Here is a 24,665-nt window from a genome sequence, read left to right as displayed (position 1 = left end):
AAAGGGTAAGGCTCCCTTTACTCAGCAAAATAGTGCTTATTTGGTGCGGAGAAACTGCTGACTTGTTAGATGCCGACATCGATACCCCGTTATGGACAGGTAAAAAGAAGTCTCCCAAGCAAAGTATTTTTTTTCCTCCGTGAATTTGACAATTGCCTTTCATCACTTTCTTAATCTGTCTCTGTGACTCCAAAACTCTTACTCGAAAGCTACTCATTTGGAAAGAAAATCCTTTTGCAGTGATAAAATGCAACTTTCTAGAAAAGAGTTTTCTAGAAAGTAAACTCAGCTTTGTAGCGCCTACCGTTAAGAGAAGTAAATTATGTCACTTACAATGACACTTCTGTGTGCCTTTCCCCCCCCCCCCCCAAGAACAGGAATTTTTATTTCTAATCCTTACGTGCTAAGTGTTTTAGAGTGATTAGTCCAATTCCGCCTTGTAAATCAACCTGGCCTCCGGGCCGAAGCCCCTCCCCTGGCGCCCTGATTTCCTGGGTGCTGTGCCAACGCTGGGCCGCGTGCTCTGTGGAGCTGTGCTGGGGCTGACCAACTAACTGCCCGGGAATCCGGGTTAAACATCAAGAGAACAAAGACAATTCAAGGACTCATATTGCTGCTCTTTAAAAAGAAAATGACACCCTGCCCAAGTCTGACTCATAAATCCTGTGTTTGCATTTCAAAACTAAACTCTCCAGGCCGCAAATTTCTTTTTCTTTTTTTTTCCCTCCCAAGAGTTCCAGAAACAAAAGTAACCATAATTATTTTCAGCAACAGAACAAGGACTAAGGAGGCTCAATCAGAATCCTCAGAAAATCAGAACAAGGGGAATTCTCAGAACAAGGGGAGGTCTGCCTCCCAGCCCCGCTCCTTCGCAAACTGTTACTTATTTTCCCAGGGAATAAATGTGCCATCCAAACGCCAAACCCCAGGATTTGTTGCCATTCATCTGGGACACTGTCAACAATGTTTTAAGATTAGAATAAGGGACCTTTGAGTGAGCAGTCATGAGGTTTTGAGTAGAAACAAAAGTATAATTGACAAGTTTTTTTTTTTTATCTGAATTCTGCCTCTGAAGACCAGCAAGAAATACTTTAAGAAATCTCAAAATCTATTTTCCATTCCATCTCTGCTTTTATGATGATGAAGAATGGTGTGGGGGGATACAGAACATTTAAGTCTCAGGGACTTGCAATCCAGCAAAACAAGGAAACTGTGGAACCAGCGAGTTATCACATTTCTTTCTATTTTGAGAAAATAAAATTTAGAATATTTACAAAAGGAGCCTGGTAGAAGAGCTGTAAGTAGCAGTCGTTTGTGTGAACAAAGGTGGGCTCATAAGAGGTTATGCAGATGCACCCAGGTATTCGTGCTTGAAAGGAGCAAGCTAAATGAGGTAGGAGAGAATGAGTAATTATAATAAAAATAGAAACAAGTTTGCCCTTCACGAAGGGTGGTAAAATAGCAGCCATTTTAACCAAATTTGCAAATGCTGGTTTTCTGTCTTTATTTGGCACCACACAACTGTCTCAGTAAAAACAAAACGAGGTCAAGGCAAGGACTCCAAAGGGCACAGCAGGAAGGAGGGGATGGTTCTAATGGGGTAGGACTGGACATCACCCAGATGGTTTCCAGTGGTTGCCAGATGCTGGCTATGACAGCATGCACGAGAGGGCTGGGCGGTGTGGGGGCTTCCTGGGAACAAGGGGGCTCTGGAATGTCATGAGGTTCTAGGAAATCCAGCAACCGATCCAGCTTTACAACTGCCCAGGACCTGGACCATAAACGACATGGTGACTAGAGCTATGTGCCCGGTCTGAAAAGGTAGCTATGCCCTCTCTTGCATTGGAGGGCACTTGACAGACGAGACAAAACTGCAGGAAGAGCCTGGCAAGAATGAATCACCGAGGTGATAATGTGCTTCCACACCCTGCTTCATACGCTCTGCTCTCCACAGCCCTCTGAGATGGGGGCGTCTGTTCGTGAGGTGCCTGGGAACAACAGAGTCCGGAGGGCTCACTCCAGACATCCATGGGACACTGACTGTACGCCAGATGCAGGTGTAGGTGTCAGGGATACAGCACTGAATAAGACCAGCCCTTCTCTGTGGAGCGCCCACTTTAGATGTGTCGGGAGACCGACCACAATCAAATAAATTCCTAGTGTGTCAGAAGACAATACGTGCAGGGGGAAAATGGACGGGGAAAGGGGAGGGAGGGCCTGGCCTGGGTGAGGGACAATTTTAAATAGCGTGGTCGGGGAAGGCCTCAGTGACAAGGTATTGTCTGAAGGTGAGAGAGGAAGCCACGTGGATGCCTGGGAGAGTGCTGTAGGCAGAGGGGCTGGCTAGGTCGACCCATATGGAAGCTTGATAAGTGGGTTCAAGAACCAGCAAGGAGAACTGGCTGGAGCCCAGGTACTAGGGGAAGGCAGCAGAAAACGAAGTCAGAGAGGAATCACGGGGGACCCGTCACTGGCCTCCGCACACCCCCCTGCAGCTGCTCCCGTCCGCTTCCATTTTCATCTCATTAGAGCAGCCCAGGAGATCCAGTTAAAGCTCAAGTCAATCATGACGCTTCTCTACTGAAAATCTTCCAGTGACTCCCCACTGCTTGCAGAGTCAAAGCCGAAGACCTTACAGTGTGCCAGCCAACAGGAATGACAGGGCAGACAGGAAATCACCGGTGGGTGGGAAGAGAATTGCCAGAGTGACATCTTGAGCAAGCATCCTGATATTTTAACTGCCCTATAGAAGCCTCTGCTTCTTATTTCATAATGAAAAATGTTTCCCCGACACTCATCCAGATCAGGATGGTTCTTGTGATCTATGAGGAAAAGAAATCAAAAGTCTAAATTACATAGAAATCTATTTTGTGGAAATTTGGCAACATGTCAATCACTAGATATTTTTACACAAAAGGAACTTTTTTTCCACCTTGTTAAATGATTCATCTTGGTAATTATCTGTGTTTCCTTCCTAAGCCTGTTATTACAATAGTGTCTTTGCAATAAAATGAAAGGATTTTTATTAAGGTATTCTTAATAAGATCATTTCAGAGGTGGGTATGTACATTTAAAAATATATAGAGAGACCTATTGATCTTGTTAATAAAGAACTTGTCACTCTTTACTTGTCAGGGAGAATAACTGTCCCACGATTGGAAAAGGAGGCAGGAAAAATCAGCAGAGGAAATGTCACATCCTGTGGAACGAAGCCGAGGGACCTGCTACGTCATTAGAAACCAGCCGAGCATGCATTTCTATGTATATCTGACAGAATGCCAAGAAAAACACTGTAAACTTCCAAATAGTTTTAAACCTATTCTTTTACATTTTGTGATTCCCGTGTCTAAATCCTTTTACATAGAGAAATAATGTCTACATCTGTCAAATTTACATAATTTGAATTTAAAGAAATCCTAAAAGAGGCCTTTTATTTCCTAGAAAGCCTCTTCTTGTCTGTTTCTCCCCTCTGATGATGCTAGCAGGTAGCTTATCCATGACTGGCCTCTGAAATGAGAAGCCCCACGATGATTTTAGCTTGAACAGCTTTCTGCAAACCCATCTACCACCAAGACTTTTCGATGTCTCAGTGGGAAATGTCAAGTGTAAACAATTGTGAGTGGCAACTGATGACGTCAAAATTCAAGGCTGAATTCACAAAGGATAGTGTGAATAGTGTAAGTTACCAACTCCTTTGAATTGAACTGGCAAGTTGTGATTTCACCTTTTAAAAAATTACAGCTATTAATCTGCAAAAATAAAGAGAGTGACATACAGAAGGGTAACTCTAGACCAGTCCTTCACTTAGGGCCTACTTCTGCTCTGCTGACTAAAATAATTTATCTTAGAGCACTAAATGAGCAATCAAGGGATCGTGACACTTGAACCTAAATATAGGTCTTTTCCTCAAATGGGATATTATCTTCATAATTTAAGTAAAATAAAACTTCTCCCTGCAATGCCCACGGAAGTAATGCAAGAAGGCTGTTCCTCACTTTGTGCAGAAAAAATTCTCAGTTGAGACTGATTCTACAGGTTTGCTACTGCCACCCGGTGGACAAGATGAGTATCGTTAGCTCAAGTGGGGATTAGCTCCAAGTACCACAATAGCAGAGTGGTTCCTATGCAGTAAATCCCTTACTTCTCCTTTCTCTTTCTAACACTTCGTCTATCTTTTTTACACTGGAAAAAACAGCAGCAACAACAACCACAACAAAACAACCATTTTATTTTCCAAGATAGGGGTCTCATGAAAGCTGTTTTTTATTTGCCTACTGCATCTTCTATATTCACCAGTTTTAAATGTTGTGGTTACTTATCTTATAATCCTGCACTCTGAGGATGTGACTGGAGTGCAAGGTGACGCAGTCCCTCCACACTGTGCATGGGGAAATCTGGCTGAGTTAAGGGATATATAGGGACAAACTTTTATATTGATGCCACATTGCATTTTACATATTACATGTTAACATTTTCAAGCTATTTTAACATCCATTATTTCATTTTTTTTCCCCCTTGTCACATAAAGCGGTGAAAGCAGATGGTAAAATTCTATCTTTGTGGTGAGGGAATATTCCAGTGGTGAGATTAGGCTAAAAATCAGGTCTCCTGGCTCCTGGTCTAGTCCTCCCAAAACATGTTGAACTGGGGTAATTTATCAGTCAAACCTTCAAAGACCACTGTGGAATCCTCGGCTGAGGCAAAATCAAACAGAAATACAAAGTAGTGCTCCCAAGGGACATTCTGGTGTGACAAGAGCAGGAGTTTCTCAAATGTGGGCATGGTGTTGAGTGACCTGCAGGGTTTGAAGACACAGATCCCTGGACCCCCATGATCGGAAGTTTTAATGCAGCAGGTCTGGGGTAGGGCCTGAGAATATGTATTTTCTAATGAATTCTCCTGGCCTGGTGATGCTGATTCTCCTGGCCTGGGGTCACACCCGGAGAACCACTGAGCTAGAGGATAAGGGCATGTAAAACGGATATTTTCACTCCTACCTTTCCCTCGCATTGAAGAAAGACATCGCCTTTATTTCCCAGGTGCCTCTCCAATAGGACCAATAGAATGTATGCGGATTTCAAAGTGTTTCCACCACATATAGTGAAAACGAGCAACAACGTATTTAAATGCTTAAACTAAGGGGTGGGGTGGGGAGTGGGGGAACCTCCCCCAAACAATTTGATCCAGGTCAGTTAAAGGATTCGGTGCTTATCCTGGCCTTGACAGAAACATCTCTGTAGAACCAGACTGTTACTGGTTTTCATTTGTTTAAATAAAGTTCCTAATTTTAAAAGAATAAAACAGGAGTAGTTGATGGATGCTCTATAGACACGCTCTCCTGCGATCCTTGAAGAATCAAGACACCAGGAACTCTACAGCTGCAAGGAAATTATTATTCCAATAAGCAATTGAGCTCAAGAAAGGACTCAGCCTCAGAAGAGACTGTGGGCCCAGTTGGTGTCTTCACTCTAGATTTGTGAGATCCTGAGCAAAGGATTCAGTTAAGCTATGCTCAGACTTCTGACCCACACAAACTGTGAGATAATAAATGCGTCTTATTTTAAACTGCTAAATGTGTGGTAAGGTAATCTGTTATATAACAATAGATAATACATAATGGAACAGGTAGAATATTTAGATATAATTGAAAAAAACTTTCCAGAAATAAAAGCAGATCTGAATTTCTGATTGAAAGGACACACCAAAATTCGGGACAGAAAGGAATGTCAACACCAGAACATAGCCTAGTAAAATTCCTGATTTTTAAAAGTAAAATAAGAATCATTTGGGAAGCCAAATAAAAAGGTCAAGGGCATTTATAAGGGCAAAAACTCAGGCTGTCCTCAGACTTTACCATGGTAACATCGATGCTAGTAAAAACTCGTAGAGTCCTTTTAGAAAAGAAAATATGAACCAGGAATTTTATACTGTGCCGAACTGTGGTTGAGGTATAAAAGTAAGAGATAACAGATTTGAATATGCAAGAACTCAAGAAATATTATTCTCACCAGCATTTCTAGAAAAAAAAATTCAGAGGATAAACTTCTGTTGACCAAGAGGTGAACAGAAAAATTGTGACAAAAGAACTGACAATGAGTCTTAAATATGAAATAAATATGAGGATCATGTTTACAGAACAAAAATGCAAATGTTATAAACTCTTGACAACGTAGGAATTATAAAACTAACAAAAGGTGGGTGGCGATGGGAGGTAGAGTAGTATAGTACACAGGAAAGCAGAAGGAAGGAAATAAAAGTGCAAATTAACAAATTAGGAAATAGAAAACTGACGGAATAAATAAGTCCAAGAGGTTGTTCCTTGAGCAGAAAAAATGGTTACATAGATAAATCAATAGCTAAACTAATTAAGAAAAAGGAACATATACAAAGTAGATAATAATGTGAAAATATCTACAAATGCAGAGGTTAAAATAATAATGAACAATCTATTCCATTCTGTGCTGATAAACTTGAAAACTGAGATAAAATGGATAATTTCCTGGGAAAAGGCATTTTTACCAAAACTTACTTCAGGTAAGAGAGAAAACTGAACCAAACTAAAAATAACAGAAAAAATAACAAATGTTCCAATCCTCCACTCTCAAAACAGTCCCAGAGAGTTTCCAGAGGAATTCTTACTAACTTTATATAAAGGAGCAGATAATCCCAGTGCTACTTAGTGTTCCAGAACATAGTAAAAGAAGAAAAGTTTTTCTTATCAAGTGATAAAGTTCTGATAACAAAACCTGACAAAGGTAGGAGCTCCAAGATATTACTTTACCAACAACCTAAGGTCCTTCTCTCTTTGTGCCCTTCTGTCCTCAGCATGGGGCTTCTGTCTTCAGTCACCTTGAGGTTGCAAGAGGACTGCTACAATTCCAATCCCATGCTGTGTGGAGGAAGGGGGAGGGGGTATCTGCCCATTTATTCCACTTTTCCCCAAACCCTGCTCACTGGCTTAATTTACACTGCTTTGGCCCACGCGGGGACTTATGACCACTGCTAGCAATAAGGCAGGCTGAGAAGTAAGCAGCATTACTATCCTGAAAAAAATCAACATTTTGCCAGATAAAACACAGGGCCCATTTAGATTTGAATTCTGGGTAAACAAGTATGCTGGGATATACACTAAAAAATTACTCACTGTTTATCTGAAATTCAAATTTAACTGGGAGTCCTGGGTGTACTGTTTTGTTTTTCTAAATCTGGCAGCTCTACTCATAAGTGGCCAAGTAACCATTACCCTGACTTATAGTTATTACTTCCTTTAAGAAAGGAAAAGCTTCATCACCCAGTGTGTACCCCTAAGCATTACAGTTCAATCTTCTCAGTTTAAAAAAATTGATATATCTTTTAAAACTCTTTTAATCTATAGTTTCCTTTTCCATTCCTTTTATTTCTGTAAAATCAACCTGTTGAAGTAGCCTTGTCATTTGACCTGTAGATTTTCCAATAGAATGAATTTTGTGTATTGCACATGCATGGTGAGGTTCAAACTTTCTCTTTCCTTGGTATTTCTTACAAATTAGCCGTTGGATCCAGAGACTGGATCAGACTCAGATTCATCCCTTTGGGAAGACTATGAGTGGTAGTGTGTTCTTTCATCATGAAGCATATGTCTGACTCTCTTTTCATGGTCTTAGCACGAAACACTGATGTTTAATGCCTTTATCTATACACTGGGAGTTGTGAAATGCTGGTATTCTATCATTACATTTTTACTTATTAATCAGAATACTTTTTATAAAGATTTTATCTACTATTTAGTTATCAAGGGGTACAGTTCATATAGGAATGGCAGGATAAATGCTAGATTCTCTCTTCTATTCTTTTTAAAATCACTTTTCAAGATAATGAATTGGTTCTCTATTATTCTCTGAAGGTGATCAATTTTTAAAAATACTACTATGAACTCATGGATTTAAAGATATTTGATGAGTTTCTCTCTATTGCAATTATTATCATTATTGAAACTCAAACGATCCCATCCTTAGCAAGTGGTAGCCTCTTCAAGTTGACTCTTGATTCCTCTTGACATAACTCTAGTAGTTTCTGATAGCTTCTTTGTAATCTGACATTAAAAGATGTCCCAAGCTTATCTTGTACATTTTCTACCTCAGATCTGGAACTGGCCATTACGCCAAGAAGCCTTGGATCTAAAACTGAAAAGACTAATGAGATAAACAAACCTCCATCAAGACTGATCAAGAACAAAAGCACTAAACACATACATGAACATAAAGAAAAACTTAAAAAGAAACATAACTATGATTGCAACAGAGATTTCATACATGTGTTCCATGTGTTGAATTTTTTTTTCCAAGAAAGAATATTGGATGCTCTGGAACACATGTATGCTGAATGGATATATGGATAAATTGCATAATTTCCTAGGACAATAAAATTTACCAAAACCAAGTCCAAAAAAGATAGAAAAATAAAGCAGACTAGTTACTGAAGATGAATTAAATTACCAAAGCCTCCCTCTAAAGCACTAATCCTGGTCTATTTTTCAGGGGAATTCTCTCAAACATTTAAGGAAAAGATACATACTGTATCTTTTTTTTTTAATACAGACATATTTATACATACATATTTTATACAAATAGCTCCAAAATTTTTTTAAAAGTTAACTTTGATACCCAAGCTAGATAAGGATAGTTCAAGAAAGGAAAATAATGATTGACTCTTGTTCATAAATACAAATGAAGAAAGCCTAAATAAAAATAATAGCAAAATGAATAAAGTAATATATAAGAAGGAAGTCGTCATTACCAAGTTAGGTTTATCATAAGAATGATGAATCATTTAATATGAGAAAGCATATCAACTGAATTCATCACATTAACAGATTAAATGAAACAAAATTGACACTTTTCAGAGCTTCTTAACTATATTGTACTGGAAGTCTTAGCTAGTGCTAAGACCTAAAAATAATATAAAAGATATAAAAAAAGAAAAAGAAACAAAATTTTTATTTTCAATGATATGATTATCTACAAAGAAACCCAAGAGAATCTATAAGCAAATTATTATAATTAATAAAAAAGCATACTAGTTAGATTTAAGACAAACGTATGAAAATTAATTGCACTGTAATACATTGGCCCCCCAAAAAACTAGAAAATGCAAATAAATAAATAAAAAGGTACTTAGAAACAAATATAATTAAAAATTTTTTTAAAAAGACATTAATGAAGAACAAAATAAATGGAGAGATGTATTATGCATATAGCAAGATACACTCAATATAAAGGTATTTTTCTATCCAAATTAATCTATAAATTCAATGTAATTCCAATCAAAAACCCAATGAGTATTTCATGGAACTTGATAAATGGATTCTATAATATATATGAAAGAAAAAAGGCCAAGAATAGATCTAGAAGGTAGAATAAAGTCCCCTCAAAGATCCTAATCTCCAGAACCTGTGAAAATGTTAGGTTACAAGACAAAGGGGAATTAAGGTTGCTAGTCTGCTAACTGTGAGACTGGGGAGTATCCTGGATTATCCAGGTAAACTCAATGTAATCACCAGTATCTTTACAAGTGGAAGAGGGAAACAGAAGACTGAGAATCAGATGGATGACAGCATGAAAGGACATAGCCCAAGACTACTTACTTTGAAAATGGAGCTAAGAATGCAGGAAGCCACTAGAAGGTGGAAGGAACAGGCATGGATTCTCTCCTAAAATCTCCAGAAAACAATGCAGTCCTGCGAACACCTTGATATTATCCCAGTGAAGCCTATTTCAGACATCTGAACTTTAGAACTGTAAGATAATAAGGTTATGTTGTTTTAAGCCATTAAGTCTGTAGTAATTTGCTACAGCAGCAATAGGAAACTAATCATGATAAGACGGTTTCAAAAGAACAAAGTAGGATTTGTCCTACCGACATAAAGACTTATTTTAAAAATATAGAAACTAAGGTATTATAGTATTTGTGTTGGGAAAGGAAAGGAACAGAGTCTAGATACAGACCACACATATATGGAAACTTGATATATGTCATTAAAGATCACTGGGATAAGAATGAACTATAAATGGTGCTTAGACAAAGGATGTTCTGCTAAATTAACTATAAAAATTGCAGCATTATTCCTCTCTCCGTATTCATGTTCCCTTATCATGTGACTTTAATGCCATTCCACTCAGAGTCTGAACTAAATCATGTTAACTTGCTTTGGCAAATGGGCTGTTAGCAAACATGACACATAAAGGCTTCCAAAATGGGGTTTGTCCCCTTTCACAACCTGCTGCCATCATGAAGAAGCCCCGGTGTAAGCGCACACAAACTACATTTCTTTAGATAGCTTTTACTCTGATTCGAACAGGCTTTGCCTAGTTATAATAGCACTGGGACTCGCTTGCTGGTCTCACCCTAATCTTTACTTTTGTAGGCCTACTCCTCTAATCATTAAGCCTTAGGACATAACGTTTCAGCCAATGTCAAATCTTTTAAGAATAAAGCCCAGGTCTATGATCATGAGGACAATAAGTTTTGGTTAAACTAAGGATAACATCTTGGTTTTAGTGTGTTTCAGCCCCAGGCCCACCCAAGTGGAACAGCCCCACCAACCAAGGGATCAGAGGGGACAGGTAGGGGACACCGTGGCTGATTTTAGAAATGGACATGACGATCAACTACCCTAGCTCCAATGAGCAGCACCCTGACCCCGACTCCCTTAGTTTCCATAACTAATGATTTTTCCCCTATATAATCTTTCCCCTCGAGAAACCTGAGGGAGCCAGGTGTTTGAGCTCACCTGTGTCTCTGGAACTTGCAATTCTCTAAAATAAACCTTTACTTTCTTTGCTGCAAAACCTGTACGTATCTCATTGGACTTCAGACATGTGCAGGCAGACAGGCCTCTGCTCTGATAACACGGGCAGGCTTGAATGATGAGATATGCATTCATAGCTCAGCAGCAATATGCCCGCCACAACACTGGCAGAGTGACCTAGCTGACAGTAACTGAACATAGAGACATGAAGGAGCCCAGCTCAGCACAGCCTCACAGGATTATAAATTAAATAAATGATAGTTGTTTTAAGTCACTGAGTTTTAGCATGGTTAATTACAAAGCAAATCTAAGTGATATAGATATTATATGGAAGAAAAAAATCCCCTGGATTGCTACCTCCCATCATATATAAAAATCAATTTTAGGTATGCTAGAGAATTAAATACAAAAAACTAAATTTTTTTGATGAAAATACAGAAGAAAATCTCCATAACTCCAGGTTAGGGAAAGTTTTCTTAAGCAAGATACAAAAAGTATAAAACACACAGGACGAGAATTGTCAAATGTGACCGTACACCAAAAAACACAACTTTGCACCTCAAAAGTAACTTTAAACAAAGTTAAAACACAGAGACTATGTATTCGGGTTATATAAAGAACATCCACAAATAAATAAGAAAAGGATAAACAATCCAATAAAAAAAATGGGGAAAAGTTATAAACAGGTAATTCACAGAAGAAGAAATCTAGATGGCATATCTATACATAGCTATATCATTACTGATACACATATATCTTTATTAGTAGTCAGGGAATTGGAAATGAGAAGTCATTTGATATCCATCGGATTGGCAAAAAATGTTAAATCTACAACTGAGGATGTAGAGAAAGGGGAGTTCAGATAGACAGATGGATAGATGGATGGATGGATGGATAGATGGATGGATGGATGGATGGATAGATGGATGGATGGATGGATGAATGGACTGACGGACGGACGGACGGACGGACGGACAGACAGACAGACAGACAGACAGATAGATAGATAGATAGATAGATAGTGGTAGTATAAATTGGTACAATAACTTTGGAGACCAATTTGGCAATATCTAGTAAAACTGATGATGATTCTCCCCTCCCCCTGATACATAAAAAACTCACACATATATACAAGGAGACATGCGAGAATGGTCATAGAAAACTGTTTATGACTGTGAAAAGATAAACAAACCTAAATGCCGATCACCTACAGAATGGAGGATGAGGGAATTATAAACACCAAATTCACTATGGTGGTTGCCCCTATGGCTTAGGGAAGGAGATACAATGTGGGAGGGACACATAGTGAATTCCACTGTAGTTGTAATATGTTTCTTAAGCTAGGGGCTGAGTACATGGGTGTGTATTAATTTCTTTTCCTATTCATGCATCTCAAAAATGTCATAAATGTTAAGTACATATAAAAAGTGAAAAAAAACAATAAATCACAGCTAAACTCCAAAGAAAAACTCATAGCTAATGATGCAGAAAGAAGTTTAAAGGCTTGAGTTCATCATGAAGATGTCTCTAACCTGGCTTACACCCCAGTTCGAGTCTTAACCCTAGGAATCAGAGATTCTGCCAAGAGCTCATTCTTTGTTTTGCTGACAAATAATGGATTAAATGCAAAACAAAACAGTAAATTACAATTTAAAAAGCTAAAGGAGGCGGATGTAATGAAAGTTAATGGCAAAACAGAAGAAACAAAAACAGAAAACATGTAAAGACTGATATCACCCCCGCCCCCCACCCCTGGGCTACCCCCAAGTGTGGAGTTCTGCCATATTGAGAAATGCTGGACTATAATTTCTAAGCCATTTGAGATCTCTTACGTCCTCATAGCATGACATAACAATTGTCACCATTTCTTAATACATTTTACACATTGTCGATGTCAAACTACTATAAATTTGCTTTAAAAAAAAAAAACAACACAATGGATGAAGACAAAGCTAAAACTGGGAAACAATGTTCCTTTAGTTTCTGCACCCTGCTTCCCTGCAGTGCTCCCCCCTCCACTTCTGGGTCTCATTGGGATCAAAACGCATAGTAAAAATACAGGGCTTGCCAGCCCAAGGCAGTGGCTGGAATCCAGCTTTTCTCTAGGTTAGACAGTCACTGGGAAAAACTCCCAGTGTCTGTCCACTGGTACCAGGCATTAAATCTATCCCTGACAGTTTAATAATAAAGTTGCTTTTCAACTGGTTTTGCTTCGAGCCTATGTCTAAGCTTTGGTACTTTGCGGTCCATAAATATTTTAATGAGAAGCAATCAAAATCAACTTAAATTGTTTTATTCAAAGAACTACTTTGTTATATTATTTCCTGCTCTGTTTATGTTGATATATTTTCTATAGCTCATTTCCTGCTGTACGGTTTTCAATGTTTGTTCTAAAAAAGTGTTCTACATAGATTTCTTGTTTTGTTATTGTTGCTTGCTTTTTGTTTGTATTTAAGATATTTCATTTCAGCCTTCTTTTATTTCAGCCATTCTATAATGGATCACAAAACCCCGAATTCATTTCTTCTTTTGATAACTGAACACTTCACATTTTGATAAAATATTTGTGAGAATATTTCTCAAAGGCTTAGCCTGGGTTATGCTTTTAAACAATCACAAAGATTTTGAGTGTCCTTCTTAATTCACTGAAATTAAGACGTAATTTTGGAGGGCTAAAGAGTTACCACCTGCAGGAGCTCACTGTTATAAATCTTTAAAGAGTATATTTTCTCCAGGCATGATATTTGCAACTTTTACTAAATTATGTGGTTGCCTGGATATTCTCTCCACCCAGAGGGAAGAAAGCTGCCAAATAACCGTTTTATAATCTCAGTTCCAGCACTCACAAATAGAATAATTGGTATGAAAACTGTTTGATGACTGGCTCTGCTCTTTGCAGAGCATGTTAGCATTACTTTGGCCTTTGCTTTTAAAAAAATTAAACCTATTCCTCCCTTGACCTATGTCCACCAATAAATTAATTAATAAACAAAACCAAATAAAATCCCAATAAAATACCCAACAAAATTAAATTACCAACCAAAGTAATAAAGAATGTGGTTAATCTTTACAAAGTTTGCACAAAGGGCCTTGGATAAATTACAAAAGAACCCTGAAATCTTGTAATTACAGTTAGATTAGAAGGAAGTGCTTCCAGTGCCTGCCAATACTGTGGATGAGGACTCTCCTCACTTCTGCTGAATCATCATACCCTATCAAAGAGTTGGAATGTTGTACCCTGGACTGAAAGGTATAGAGGTGAAAGCGATTATAAAGTCTGACTTTTCCCTTTGCCAAAAGGCAGAATCCAGTCTGTTGAGAAATTACCCTTTTGCAAAACAAGTTAATCTGAATTCAGCAGATTTATTCCAATTCACAGTTCAGAGTCCACTACACTTTCCACTGAGTGATTCTGTCAGCAATTCTTTTGACACAGAAGTGGACACAAGGTCCCATTAACTGAATAACTACAGTCTGTTCTGCCAATGTCAAACAGATCTTGAACTTGTAAATCCAAATTAATCAATGGTTTTACTTTGGTAACAATCATACGTAAGTGCTTCTTAAGTCAGGCTGCGAATCAAAATTAGGTGGCAGCTTTGAAAAAAAACAGGTGCCTGACTTGTCCTAAGATGCTGATGCAGAAGATATGGGGCAGGGCCCAAGTAACTCTATTTTTAAAATCTTTCCAAGTGATTCTGATGCAATAGGGGTAGAGACTGTCACATAGGTACTGAATATAAACTACTACATAACAGAAGGGATGGGGTCCACGCTTCTGTCAAAAGTTAAGAAATACGTTAAGTATAACGAATGAATCATTGAAATAATAAGTAGTAAAAATTTATTGTGCACACACCAAGAAGACAGTCTGCAAACCAACAATTTTGGCAATCAAACCAAAACACAGAATGAGGCTCAAGGGCATGCTATAAAGCAGCTTATACAGTGAGAAAGCAATGGTTATTTATTCTTCACAGTGACTGGTTATACTATTAGAATTTTCAGTGGTTACTTCATATCAACTTTGGGAAACAGTTCAAGTTTTGCTTATGATTTCCAGAGGCATAAGCAAGAAAGATAGGTCAGTTATTCTTGCAAAATAAGCTTAATTAAACTTTGTGTGACTAACTGCTTTTGTTTGCTCAGGGAATTTTCAAGGCTGGTCTCTGTTTTTTATTTTAACGCTTCTTAAACAAGGACAAGAGTCATTCAAAGCCACATAAAGGACATTTTGCATCTTTCTGAAATGTCAGTTTTACTTGACAGGTAAATAGTTTAAAATGTCATTTTGATTTTGAGCGGTGGTTACATAGGTATATACAATTGTCAAAACTCATCTAACATTTAAGATCTGTACATTTAATTGTACCTTTATTTCACCTAAATAAAAGGATCATTTTCTAGTAAAATATGGATACATTCTGGAGAACATAAAATCTGTATTTATTTTTTAGATGAACTCTGAGACTTCAAAGAAATCTCCCTCTTAGGTGGACTACCCTTAGACTACATCCCCATGTCCAGTGGGGCTAGCATTTCCCTCTCCTCTACTTGAGGTGAGAGTTAGGGCTTGATATCTGGAGAGGAAGACCTTTTAGAAGGGCCCGGGTCTGTAATCTGAAAATTTCTGGGTTCAGAAATCCTTTCACTTCCGATGCTTTTCATTCATTTCACTACCCATGACACACTCCCCTCTCTTTTTGTCTCTTTATCGAGGTGTATTACTGGTCTTTGCTTTAAAACACTCCAAATCCTCAAATATTTAAAGTTCCATTTTTTGTTATGATTGGAGATTTTGTTATTGAGCAGATGGTCTAATGAGCCTGGGGTTTTAGCCTCAGAAATCGCACATCGAAAGCATCTGTTTCATTAAAAAAATGTGTTTTAAAAGGTTATAAGCCGCAGGCAGGGGCTGCTGTATGAACCTAAAAATTATGAAAAGCCACATTTTCTGACTTTGGAAAGATAAGAGAGTAATGTGAGTTTAGGCGAGGGTTAGAAGAAACATGGTCAAAAGTAACTACGTTCAAGAAGCCATTCTTATCTTCTGTAGCCAAAGGGTTGAACAGCGAATAGAGTACAAGATTGGGATTCTGAAGCATGGTCTGGGTCCAACAGCTCTGGAAATGTTAATTTACTTCTTGCTTGGAAACTAGATGTCCTTATCTATAATATGGAATTAAAGAGTGCACATTCGCCTCCGGATTAAATGAACGTACATCTGTGTGTTACTATGCTTCATGGGTCGTAGAGCCACAAAGTTATGAAAGCATAAATTAAAAAGCGTGTAATAGCTACAACACGGGGGAGGCAGAAGTATGGCGCGACTCAATGACTTTGCCCAGCGCGAGGAGCCATGCAGCCCGGCCCTGCTCCTGCAGCCTTGGCGGCGCTGGCCTGCAGCCCCAGAGCGGCCCGGGCCAGGGCAGGGCCAGGAGCGCGCCACGCCCCCTTCCGCCCCTTCTCCTAGACCTCCTCCCGCAACGACTATGCGGGGCCCGAAATGGCGAGAGGCCTCTGAGGTTCGCCTTCTTACCTGCTGGACACAGGCCACGGTCTCTTGCTGGCCCCCGACTCCTGACACTGATCCCACGAACGGAACAGTGTGCAACACGGCGCGGTTCTGATTGGAGAGAGTGTGTTTACATTCTCACCTCTCCCGGAGCGTGGGCTGGTTTTAGTCCCGCCTTCCTTCCGGCTGTTTAAAGCGGTGGGTTGCCTTCTTCCTGTCAGTCGGAGGAAGGGGGCCCCCACAATTGGTGCTTGCAACCCACTTTGACATGGGGTTGCAAGGTGACCCCGTGTCAGCTTGCTGCCGACTGCGAGAGTGGAAAATGTCGGAAAGTAACTTCGCAGAGCGCAGTGACACCAGTGAGGAGAAGGTGTCTGGTGCTACAGTTATCGCGCAGGCCCTGAAAACGCAAGTATGAATGACCTCCCTGCAGTAAAAGGATCCTAGGGGAGCCTGCGGGGGCCGAGGTGTTATCTTGGAGACGCGGAGAGCGTTGGAAGTGGGAGATAGGGAGGTTGGCGTGAGATTTTCCTTTTAGCTTCTGGGACGGAAAGGTGTGGCGGGGACACGGGCATTTATTCCTTTGTTCTTGGTCCCCAGAATGTGGAGTTCATGTTTGGCATCGTAGGCATCCCAGTGTTCGAAATCGCCTTTGCGGCCCAGCGACTGGGCATCAGATACATCGGGATGAGGAATGAGCAAGCGGTAAGTATGGACCCTGGGAGCCGAACGCATTATTGTTAATGACTAATAAATGAGAAACATTCATTGCAGACATTTAGTGCTTACCAGTATCCTAATACTTTACACATAACAATCACAACAATCATATGAGGCAGGAACTATTAATATTAGTTGACATGAGAAAAGTGAGACAGAAGTTAAGTAACTTGTTAGAGGTGACAGCTGTTATTGTCAGACTCAGGATTTGAACCCAGGTATTCTGAGTCTGGAGTCCATGTTCTTAACACTACACAGTTGTGCTCTGCCAGGTGTAGAGTATCAGAATTGGGATAGTTTCCAGGTCTGAATGGGGGCCCCATGTCCTTCTCTCTCATAACTACCTATTATATGTTTATTTCTGTGTATTATTTGCCTGGTCAGACTTCCCTATTAGGCTGTCAGCTCCAGTCCATGAGGACAGGGCTATTATTTCTTCTTGACACATCTGTATCCCCTAGGTGGTTCCTGCACAGGATGGGTACTCAGGGAGTACCTGGGAGATGACTGAGTGAAGACCAAGTCTCATATAGTGGGTCGCCCTACAAGGTGACAGATATCACAAGTGATAATGCCATGATTGGAACCCAGGTGTCCCAAAAAATGCTGCCACCTTTTTTAGAGGCTTATTTGGAAGCATGAGAAAGGAAGATAAGCTATTTTGTCAAACCAGTCTCAGTTCTTCCTCTGTTAACCTAGCCTCACCCTTTTCTCAGCAATACTGGCTTAAATTGTAATTGAGGCTTTTGCCACTTCTGGCCCAGACAGCTGCCTTGACCTCCTTAAGTGATGCCCTTTCTTTGCCATCAGATGTGAGCTCCTGGAGAGCAGGAATTGTGGTTCATTTCTCAAGTCTCCACAGTGCCTTCTGGAGAACATAAAATCTGTATTTATTTTTTAGATGAACTCTGAGACTTCAAAGAAATCTCCCTCTTAGGTGGACTACCCTTAGACTACATCCCCATATCCAGTGGGGCTCGCATTTCCCTCTCCTCTACTTGAGGTGAGAGTTAGGGCTTGATATCTGGAGAGGAAGACCTTTTAGAAGGGCCCGGGTCTGTAATCTGAAAATTTCTGGGTTCAGAAATCCTTTCACTTCCGATGCTTTTCATTCATTTCACTACCCATGACACACTCCCCTCTCATTTTGTCTCTTTATCGAGGTGTATTACTGGTCTTTGCTTTAAAACACTCCAAATCCTCAAATATTTAAAGTTCCATTTTTTGTTATGTTGGAGATTTTGTTATTGAGCAGATGGTCTAATGAGCCTGGGGTCTTAGCCTCAGAAATCGCACATCGAAAGCATCTGTTTCATTAAAAAAATGTGTTTTAAAAGGTTATAAGCCGCAGGCAGGGGCTGCTGTATATAGGGACTGAACCTAAAAATTATGAAAAGCCACATTTTCTGACTTTGGAAAGATAAGAGAGTAATGTGAGTTTAGGCGAGGGTTAGAAGAAACATGGTCAAAAGTAACTACGTTCAAGAAGCCATTCTTATCTTCTGTAGCCAAAGGGTTGAACAGCGAATAGAGTACAAGATTGGGATTCTGAAGCATGGTCTGGGTCCAACAGCTCTGGAAATGTTAATTTACTTCTTGCTTGGAAACTAGATGTCCTTATCTATAATATGGAATTAAAGAGTGCACATTCGCCTCCGGATTAAATGAACGTACATCTGTGTGTTACTATGCTTCATGGGTTGTAGAGCCACAAAGTTATGAAAGCATAAATTAAAAAGCGTGTAACAGCTACAACACAGGGGAGGCAGAAGTATGGCGCGACTCAATGACTTTGCCCAGCGCGAGGAGCCATGCAGCCCGGCCCTGCTCCTGCAGCCTTGGCGGCGCTGGCCTGCAGCCCCAGAGCGGCCCGGGCCAGGGCAGGGCCAGGAGCGCGCCACGCCCCCTTCCGCCCCTTCTCCTAGACCTCCTCCCGCAACGACCATGCGGGGCCCGAAATGGCGAGAGGCCTCTGAGGTTCGCCTTCTTACCTGCTGGGTACAGGCCACGGTCTCTTGCTGGCCCCGACTCCTGACACTGATCCCACGAACGGAACAGTGTGCAACGCGGCGCGGTTCTGATTGGAGAGAGTGTGTTTACATTCTCACCTCTCCCGGAGCGTGGGCTGGTTTTAGTCCCGCCTTCCTTCCGGCTGTTTAAAGCGGTGGGTTGCCTTCTTCCTGTCAGTCGGAGGAAGGGGGCCCCCACAATTGGTGCTTGCAACCCACTTTGACATGGGGTTGCAAGGTGACCCCGTGTCAGCTTGCTGCCGACTGCGAGAGTGGAAAATGTCGGAAAGTAACTTCGCAGAGCGCAGTGACACCAGTGAGGAGAAGGTGTCTGGTGCTACAGTTATCGCGCAGGCCCTGAAAACGCAAGTATGAATGACCTCCCTGCAGTAAAAGGATCCTAGGGGAGCCTGCGGGGGCCGAGGTGTTATCTTGGAGACGCGGAGAGCGTTGGAAGTGGGAGATAGGGAGGTTGGCGTGAGATTTTCCTTTTAGCTTCTGGGACGGAAAGGTGTGGCGGGGACACGGGCATTTATTCCTTTGTTCTTGGTCCCCAGAATGTGGAGTTCATGTTTGGCATCGTAGGCATCCCAGTGTTCGAAATCGCCTTTGCGGCCCAGCGACTGGGCATCAGATACATCGGGATGAGGAATGAGCAAGCGGTAAGTATGGACCCTGGGAGCCGAACGCATTATTGTTAATGACTAATAAATGAGAAACATTCATTGCAGACATTTAGTGCTTACCAGTATCCTAATACTTTACACATAACAATCACAACAATCATATGAGGCAGGAACTATTAATATTAGTTGACATGAGAAAAGTGAGACAGAAGTTAAGTAACTTGTTAGAGGTGACAGCTGTTATTGTCAGACTCAGGATTTGAACCCAGGTATTCTGAGTCTGGAGTCCATGTTCTTAACACTACACAGTTGTGCTCTGCCAGGTGTAGAGTATCAGAATTGGGATAGTTTCCAGGTCTGAATGGGGGCCCCATGTCCTTCTCTCTCATAACTACCTATTATATGTTTATTTCTGTGTATTATTTGCCTGGTCAGACTTCCCTATTAGGCTGTCAGCTCCAGTCCATGAGGACAGGGATATTATTTCTTCTTGACACATCTGTATCCCCTAGGTGGTTCCTGCACAGGATGGGTACTCAGGGAGTACCTGGGAGATGACTGAGTGAAGACCAAGTCTCATATAGTGGGTGGCCCTACAAGGTGACAGATATCACAAGTGATAATGCCATGATTGGAACCCAGGTGTCCCAAAAAATGCTGCCACCTTTTTTAGAGGCTTATTTGGAAGCATGAGAAAGGAAGATAAGCTATTTTGTCAAACCAGTCTCAGTTCTTCCTCTGTTAACCTAGCCTCACCCTTTTCTCAGCAATACTGGCTTAAATTGTAATTGAGGCTTTTGCCACTTCTGGCCCAGACAGCTGCCTTGACCTCCTTAAGTGATGCCCTTTCTTTGCCATCAGATGTGAGCTCCTGGAGAGCAGGAATTGTGGTTCATTTCTCAAGTCTCCACAGTGCCTGGCTTGTTTAGGGTTTCTGCATGATGTAGATGCTTACTACATTTTCTTTAATGAATAACATTCCTTATCTATGAGATTTGAGAAATTTTTTTTTAATCTTAAAACTAATGGATCTTGAGTTTGTGTTGCTTCTACCTTCTACTTTTCTTAGTTGGAACAACATTCTGTTTCATCTGTGTGAGAAGGTGAAGCTGATGACCTCTTAATGGGAATTATATTTTACTGTTTTTCCTAGTGGCGGGATGACTGGTTTCTTCTTTATACAGCAAATATTTATTGAGTACGTAGTATATATCAGGTGCTGTGTTACATAACCTGTGGGAAATATATGAAGGAATGAGGTTTAGTCTTGATCTTCAAGTTGATCACAGTCTAGGAAGGTGAGGACAAGACATACCAAAAATTTATCGAGTATAATACCTCAAAATAGACATATGTATATGGGACAGTACATATAAAGCATGACTGGTTCTCTTTGAATAGGACAGAGAAGATTACCTATAGAGGCAATATTTGTTCATGTTGTTCCAGTAAGCTAGCTTAAATGCATAGTGGCCTGTGAGACTGGATTTATAGGCCAAAGGGAGGTTGTAGAGATATCTATAGCTGGAAAAGAAGTGTGGAATTTTTTCAATAGGCATTGGGTGAGACTGTAAAAGTTTTTATAAATAGGTGGGCAACATAATTAGATTTGTACTTTAGAAAGATGGTTTTTGTGGTGATATAGAGTATGAATCAGAAAGGCAGCTTGAAGTTTTATTTCAGTCCTCATAAAATTAGTTGAGGGCCTCCTTAGGTCCCAGGTGCTTTGTGGGACACTGGATATGGAGATGAAGGACAGTTCCTATCCTTGAGGGGCTTAGAACCTAGCTGTGGAGATAGACACAAACAGTTTTATTATAATGTGATAAGTTCCATGATAGAGATATATCCAGGGTGCTGTGGAAGCTCAGAAAAGGGTACCCTGCTCAGCCTAAGACTTCAGAGAAGGTTTCCTGGAGGAGATGATGCCTAAGCTTTCCTAAAGGATGATGGGCATTAACTAGCTACGAAAAAGAGAGAACAGGCTCTTCTGAAGATAATTCATGGGTTTGGCCTTGCTTGAATGACTAGGTGGATCATAATGCCAGTGACTCAGATTGGGAATACAGAGGGAAGAAGCAATTTGAAGGGGAAAGGTACTGAGTTCAAATTTGGACATAATGAGTTTGAGATTCCCAGTGTATATGCCCCTCAGACTTAACTAGTGCCTGAACTAAGGGTAATGACAGGACGATTAAGAGAGAATGTGAGAACGGGTTCGGAAGCTGTTCGAGGAGCAGAAGTTTTGGCATCTCATTGCATATTTGTACTAAAGAGAAAGGTGTAATTGGTTGTGACTTGATTGTCTTTCATCAGATCCTTAGAGTAATCAAGACATATATTGACCAGTTTTCCAGACTATTAGAATTTTAACTGCTATTGAGAGCTTACTGTGTACAGGCACCATTCTGAGAGTTTTACATGAGTTAACTGATTTCATCCTTACAGCAATGCTGTGAATTATGTTTCTTTTATACATGAGGAAGCCGGAGTACAGGGTAACTTTCCAAAATTACACAGTGAAAATTAAGGGAGCTGGGACTTGAATCAAAACAATTTGGTCCTAAGAGTATGCTCTTTTAAGAACTACAAATGCTATTCTGCCTGTGAGTGGTGGTAATTGGTAGAGAAATAGATTTTTTTATGATCACAAAACCAGTTCCTTTTCAACTTTTGATAGCTGTTACCAGAGAAATATAATTTTTGTTATATGTTGTTTTCTATTTTAAGTTCTGCAGCAGCATTTCTTACCCTGCTTTAATAAGTGGGCAGTACTCCTCAGTTTCTGAGTAAGTGTTCTTGCATTATCTTATTGTCACTGAATTATCTTATTATTGTCCTATGTGAACTTTGCCTTTTGTGCAAGAGAGAAAAGGGCCAATGGAGAATAGCAACATGGAAAAGGTACAGTGCCTTTGTGCACCTTTGGCATGTGTTGGTGCCAATTAAGATTATTCGTAAAAATTTATTTTTAATTTTTTTCACTTATGTCCTTAATATGGGTTTATTTAAGTTTAGTATACCACATATAAAGTTGAATGGAGGTTAGACAATACCCAATTTATTATTACTTCTAAAACAATGAGAAGAAATAATACTAGAAAGGATGATGTTCCAAACTAAGAAGGATTTATTTAAGAAGAGCATTTTGCATTTCTCTAGGTTATCTTGTATTTAATTTAGCACCTCCTCTCTTCCTGTTATAAGCTGAAGTACAGTTTAAAAATAAAAACTAACCATATACAAGTCATAAAGGAAATCTCAGTAAATCTCCAAGGATTGAAAACATACAGTATATGTAACCTGACCATGTGGAAATAAACTAGAATCCAGTAACAGAAAGATAACTAGAAAACCCCCAAACTCCTGGACATTAAATAACATTTTACTATGTAAATATTTGAAATGATTAATAAATCAATAAACTTCAGGGTAGACTGATCAAGAATAAAAGAAGAAAAATACAAATTGTCAGGAATGAAAGAGGAAACATCTCTGTGGGTCCTAATCAACCAATGGCTTGAAGAAGAGATCAAAATAGAGATTATTCCCCCCCCCAAAATAGAGGATATTTCCCCCCCACCTCTAATTACCCCTGCCACTTTCACCCCTGACTTATGGATGTTGCTGTTTCCCTTTAAGAGCTGGATCTTTGAAGGCCGGGTGTCTCCTCCCACATGTCTGGGGGCGCTCGGGTGGGCCTAGGGGGCCTGGAGCACTGGGGGCATAGTCCGTGGCTCCACCTGGGGTGAGAACCCAGGATCTTCTGCGTGTAAAGCAGATGTGCTAACCGCTACACTATGGAACCACCTCCAAAATAGAGAATATTTTGAGTTGAGTTATAATGAAAAGATGAGATATCAAACTTGTAAACTATAGCTAAAGCAGTTCTTGGAAGAGTTTCAAATGAATCTATTAGTGAAAAAGATCAAAAACCAGTGCTCTGAACTTACATTTGAAGAAGCTAGAAAAAGGAAGCCAAGTTCAACCCAAAATGAAAGGAGTAAAATAATAAATACAAGAGCAGAAATCAATGAAAGGAAACAAATGAACACTAGAGAAAAATCAACAAAGCCAAAAATTGGTTCTTTGAAAAGATTAATAAATTTAATAAATCTCTAGCAAAACTGATGAAGAATAAAAGAGAAAAAACACAAATGACCACTGTTAGAAATAAAAAAGAGGACATTCCTATTGATCCTGAAGATATTTACATAATCGTAAGAGGATATTATGAATATGCTAGGTGATATGGACAAATTCCTTGAAAAACTAAAAATGATTAGATATCTAAACCATTATTTGAACTCTACAGGTGAAACATTAGTTGTTAAAATGGAAGGTGTTCCATTTCTTCCTTCATAATTAGGTTCTTGTCTCTTACTAAATAGTAAAATTATTATACATGTGCTTACTTTAAGGATCCCAATGTACTTAAGACCCAGTGTTTTTTCTTTGTAGGCTTGTTATGCTGCCTCTGCGGTTGGGTATCTGACGGGCAGGTAAACAAAAGTCTGTTCTATTTCAATTTCTTTTAAAGGCTGTCTTAAATTGAGGTTCTTAAGAAATTACTTTAAATGTAAAATGGCCAACCGAATGAATGAGGATACGTTTTCCTTGAGTGCCTAAGCTTAGACATCATCTAGGGTAAAACATTCCAGTTCAATTTAAAAAATTTGGACAAAACACTACATTTCAGAATTACTTTCTGTCAAAGATCAGTTGACATATTTACTTGTTAAGAAAAATTTTAAAACTCTTCTTTTTTCCATACAAAAATGTCCTCAGCAATCAAACTTTGCTTCTGTATGCAGTCAGCTTGACTTAGCCCTAATGTAGTAGGAGCAGAATATGAAGAGGTTAGTGAAATACAATGTGAAAATGATAGGTACCTTATTTCTTGCAGGAAGACTCATATCTTCCTCTTTTTTCTAATTCAAAAATATTTTAATAATTGTTTTACCAAGGTTACCATGTTTCACCCTAAAGTGATATGATTTCAATGGTGT

General features: G+C 39.7%; 2 protein-coding genes across 4 annotated transcripts in view; one reads left to right on the top strand and one right to left on the bottom strand.

Annotated features, from left to right (window-relative positions):
• LOC105288551 (biotinidase) overlaps positions 1-16,433 on the bottom strand; it is a gene marked incomplete at both ends in the record, with an annotated part of 26,234 nt that extends 9,801 nt beyond the window's left edge. Inside the window, one exon of the mRNA XM_023527800.1 lies at positions 16,326-16,433. Within this exon, the coding sequence (XP_023383568.1) occupies positions 16,326-16,433 (108 nt within the window). The remainder of the gene's footprint in view (positions 1-16,325) is intronic.
• A 2,747-nt stretch (positions 16,434-19,180) lies between these two features.
• HACL1 (2-hydroxyacyl-CoA lyase 1) overlaps positions 19,181-24,665 on the top strand; it is a 28,416-nt gene continuing 22,931 nt past the window's right edge. For 2 of the 3 annotated variants that reach the window (XM_023530505.1, XM_011354626.2), the window contains exons 1-3: positions 19,181-19,399; positions 19,588-19,692; positions 24,118-24,158. In XM_023530505.1, the coding sequence (XP_023386273.1) occupies positions 19,256-19,399; positions 19,588-19,692; positions 24,118-24,158 (290 nt within the window). In that variant the 5' untranslated portion in view covers positions 19,181-19,255. The remainder of the gene's footprint in view (positions 19,400-19,587; positions 19,693-24,117; positions 24,159-24,665) is intronic. The other variant, XM_011354550.2, reaches the window with a different exon arrangement.

Source organism: Pteropus vampyrus, unplaced genomic scaffold, assembly GCF_000151845.1.
Source record: "Pteropus vampyrus isolate Shadow unplaced genomic scaffold, Pvam_2.0 Scaffold1, whole genome shotgun sequence".
NCBI classification, from domain to species: domain Eukaryota; kingdom Metazoa; phylum Chordata; class Mammalia; order Chiroptera; family Pteropodidae; genus Pteropus; species Pteropus vampyrus.
This window is presented reverse-complemented; position numbering and strand designations above follow the sequence as displayed.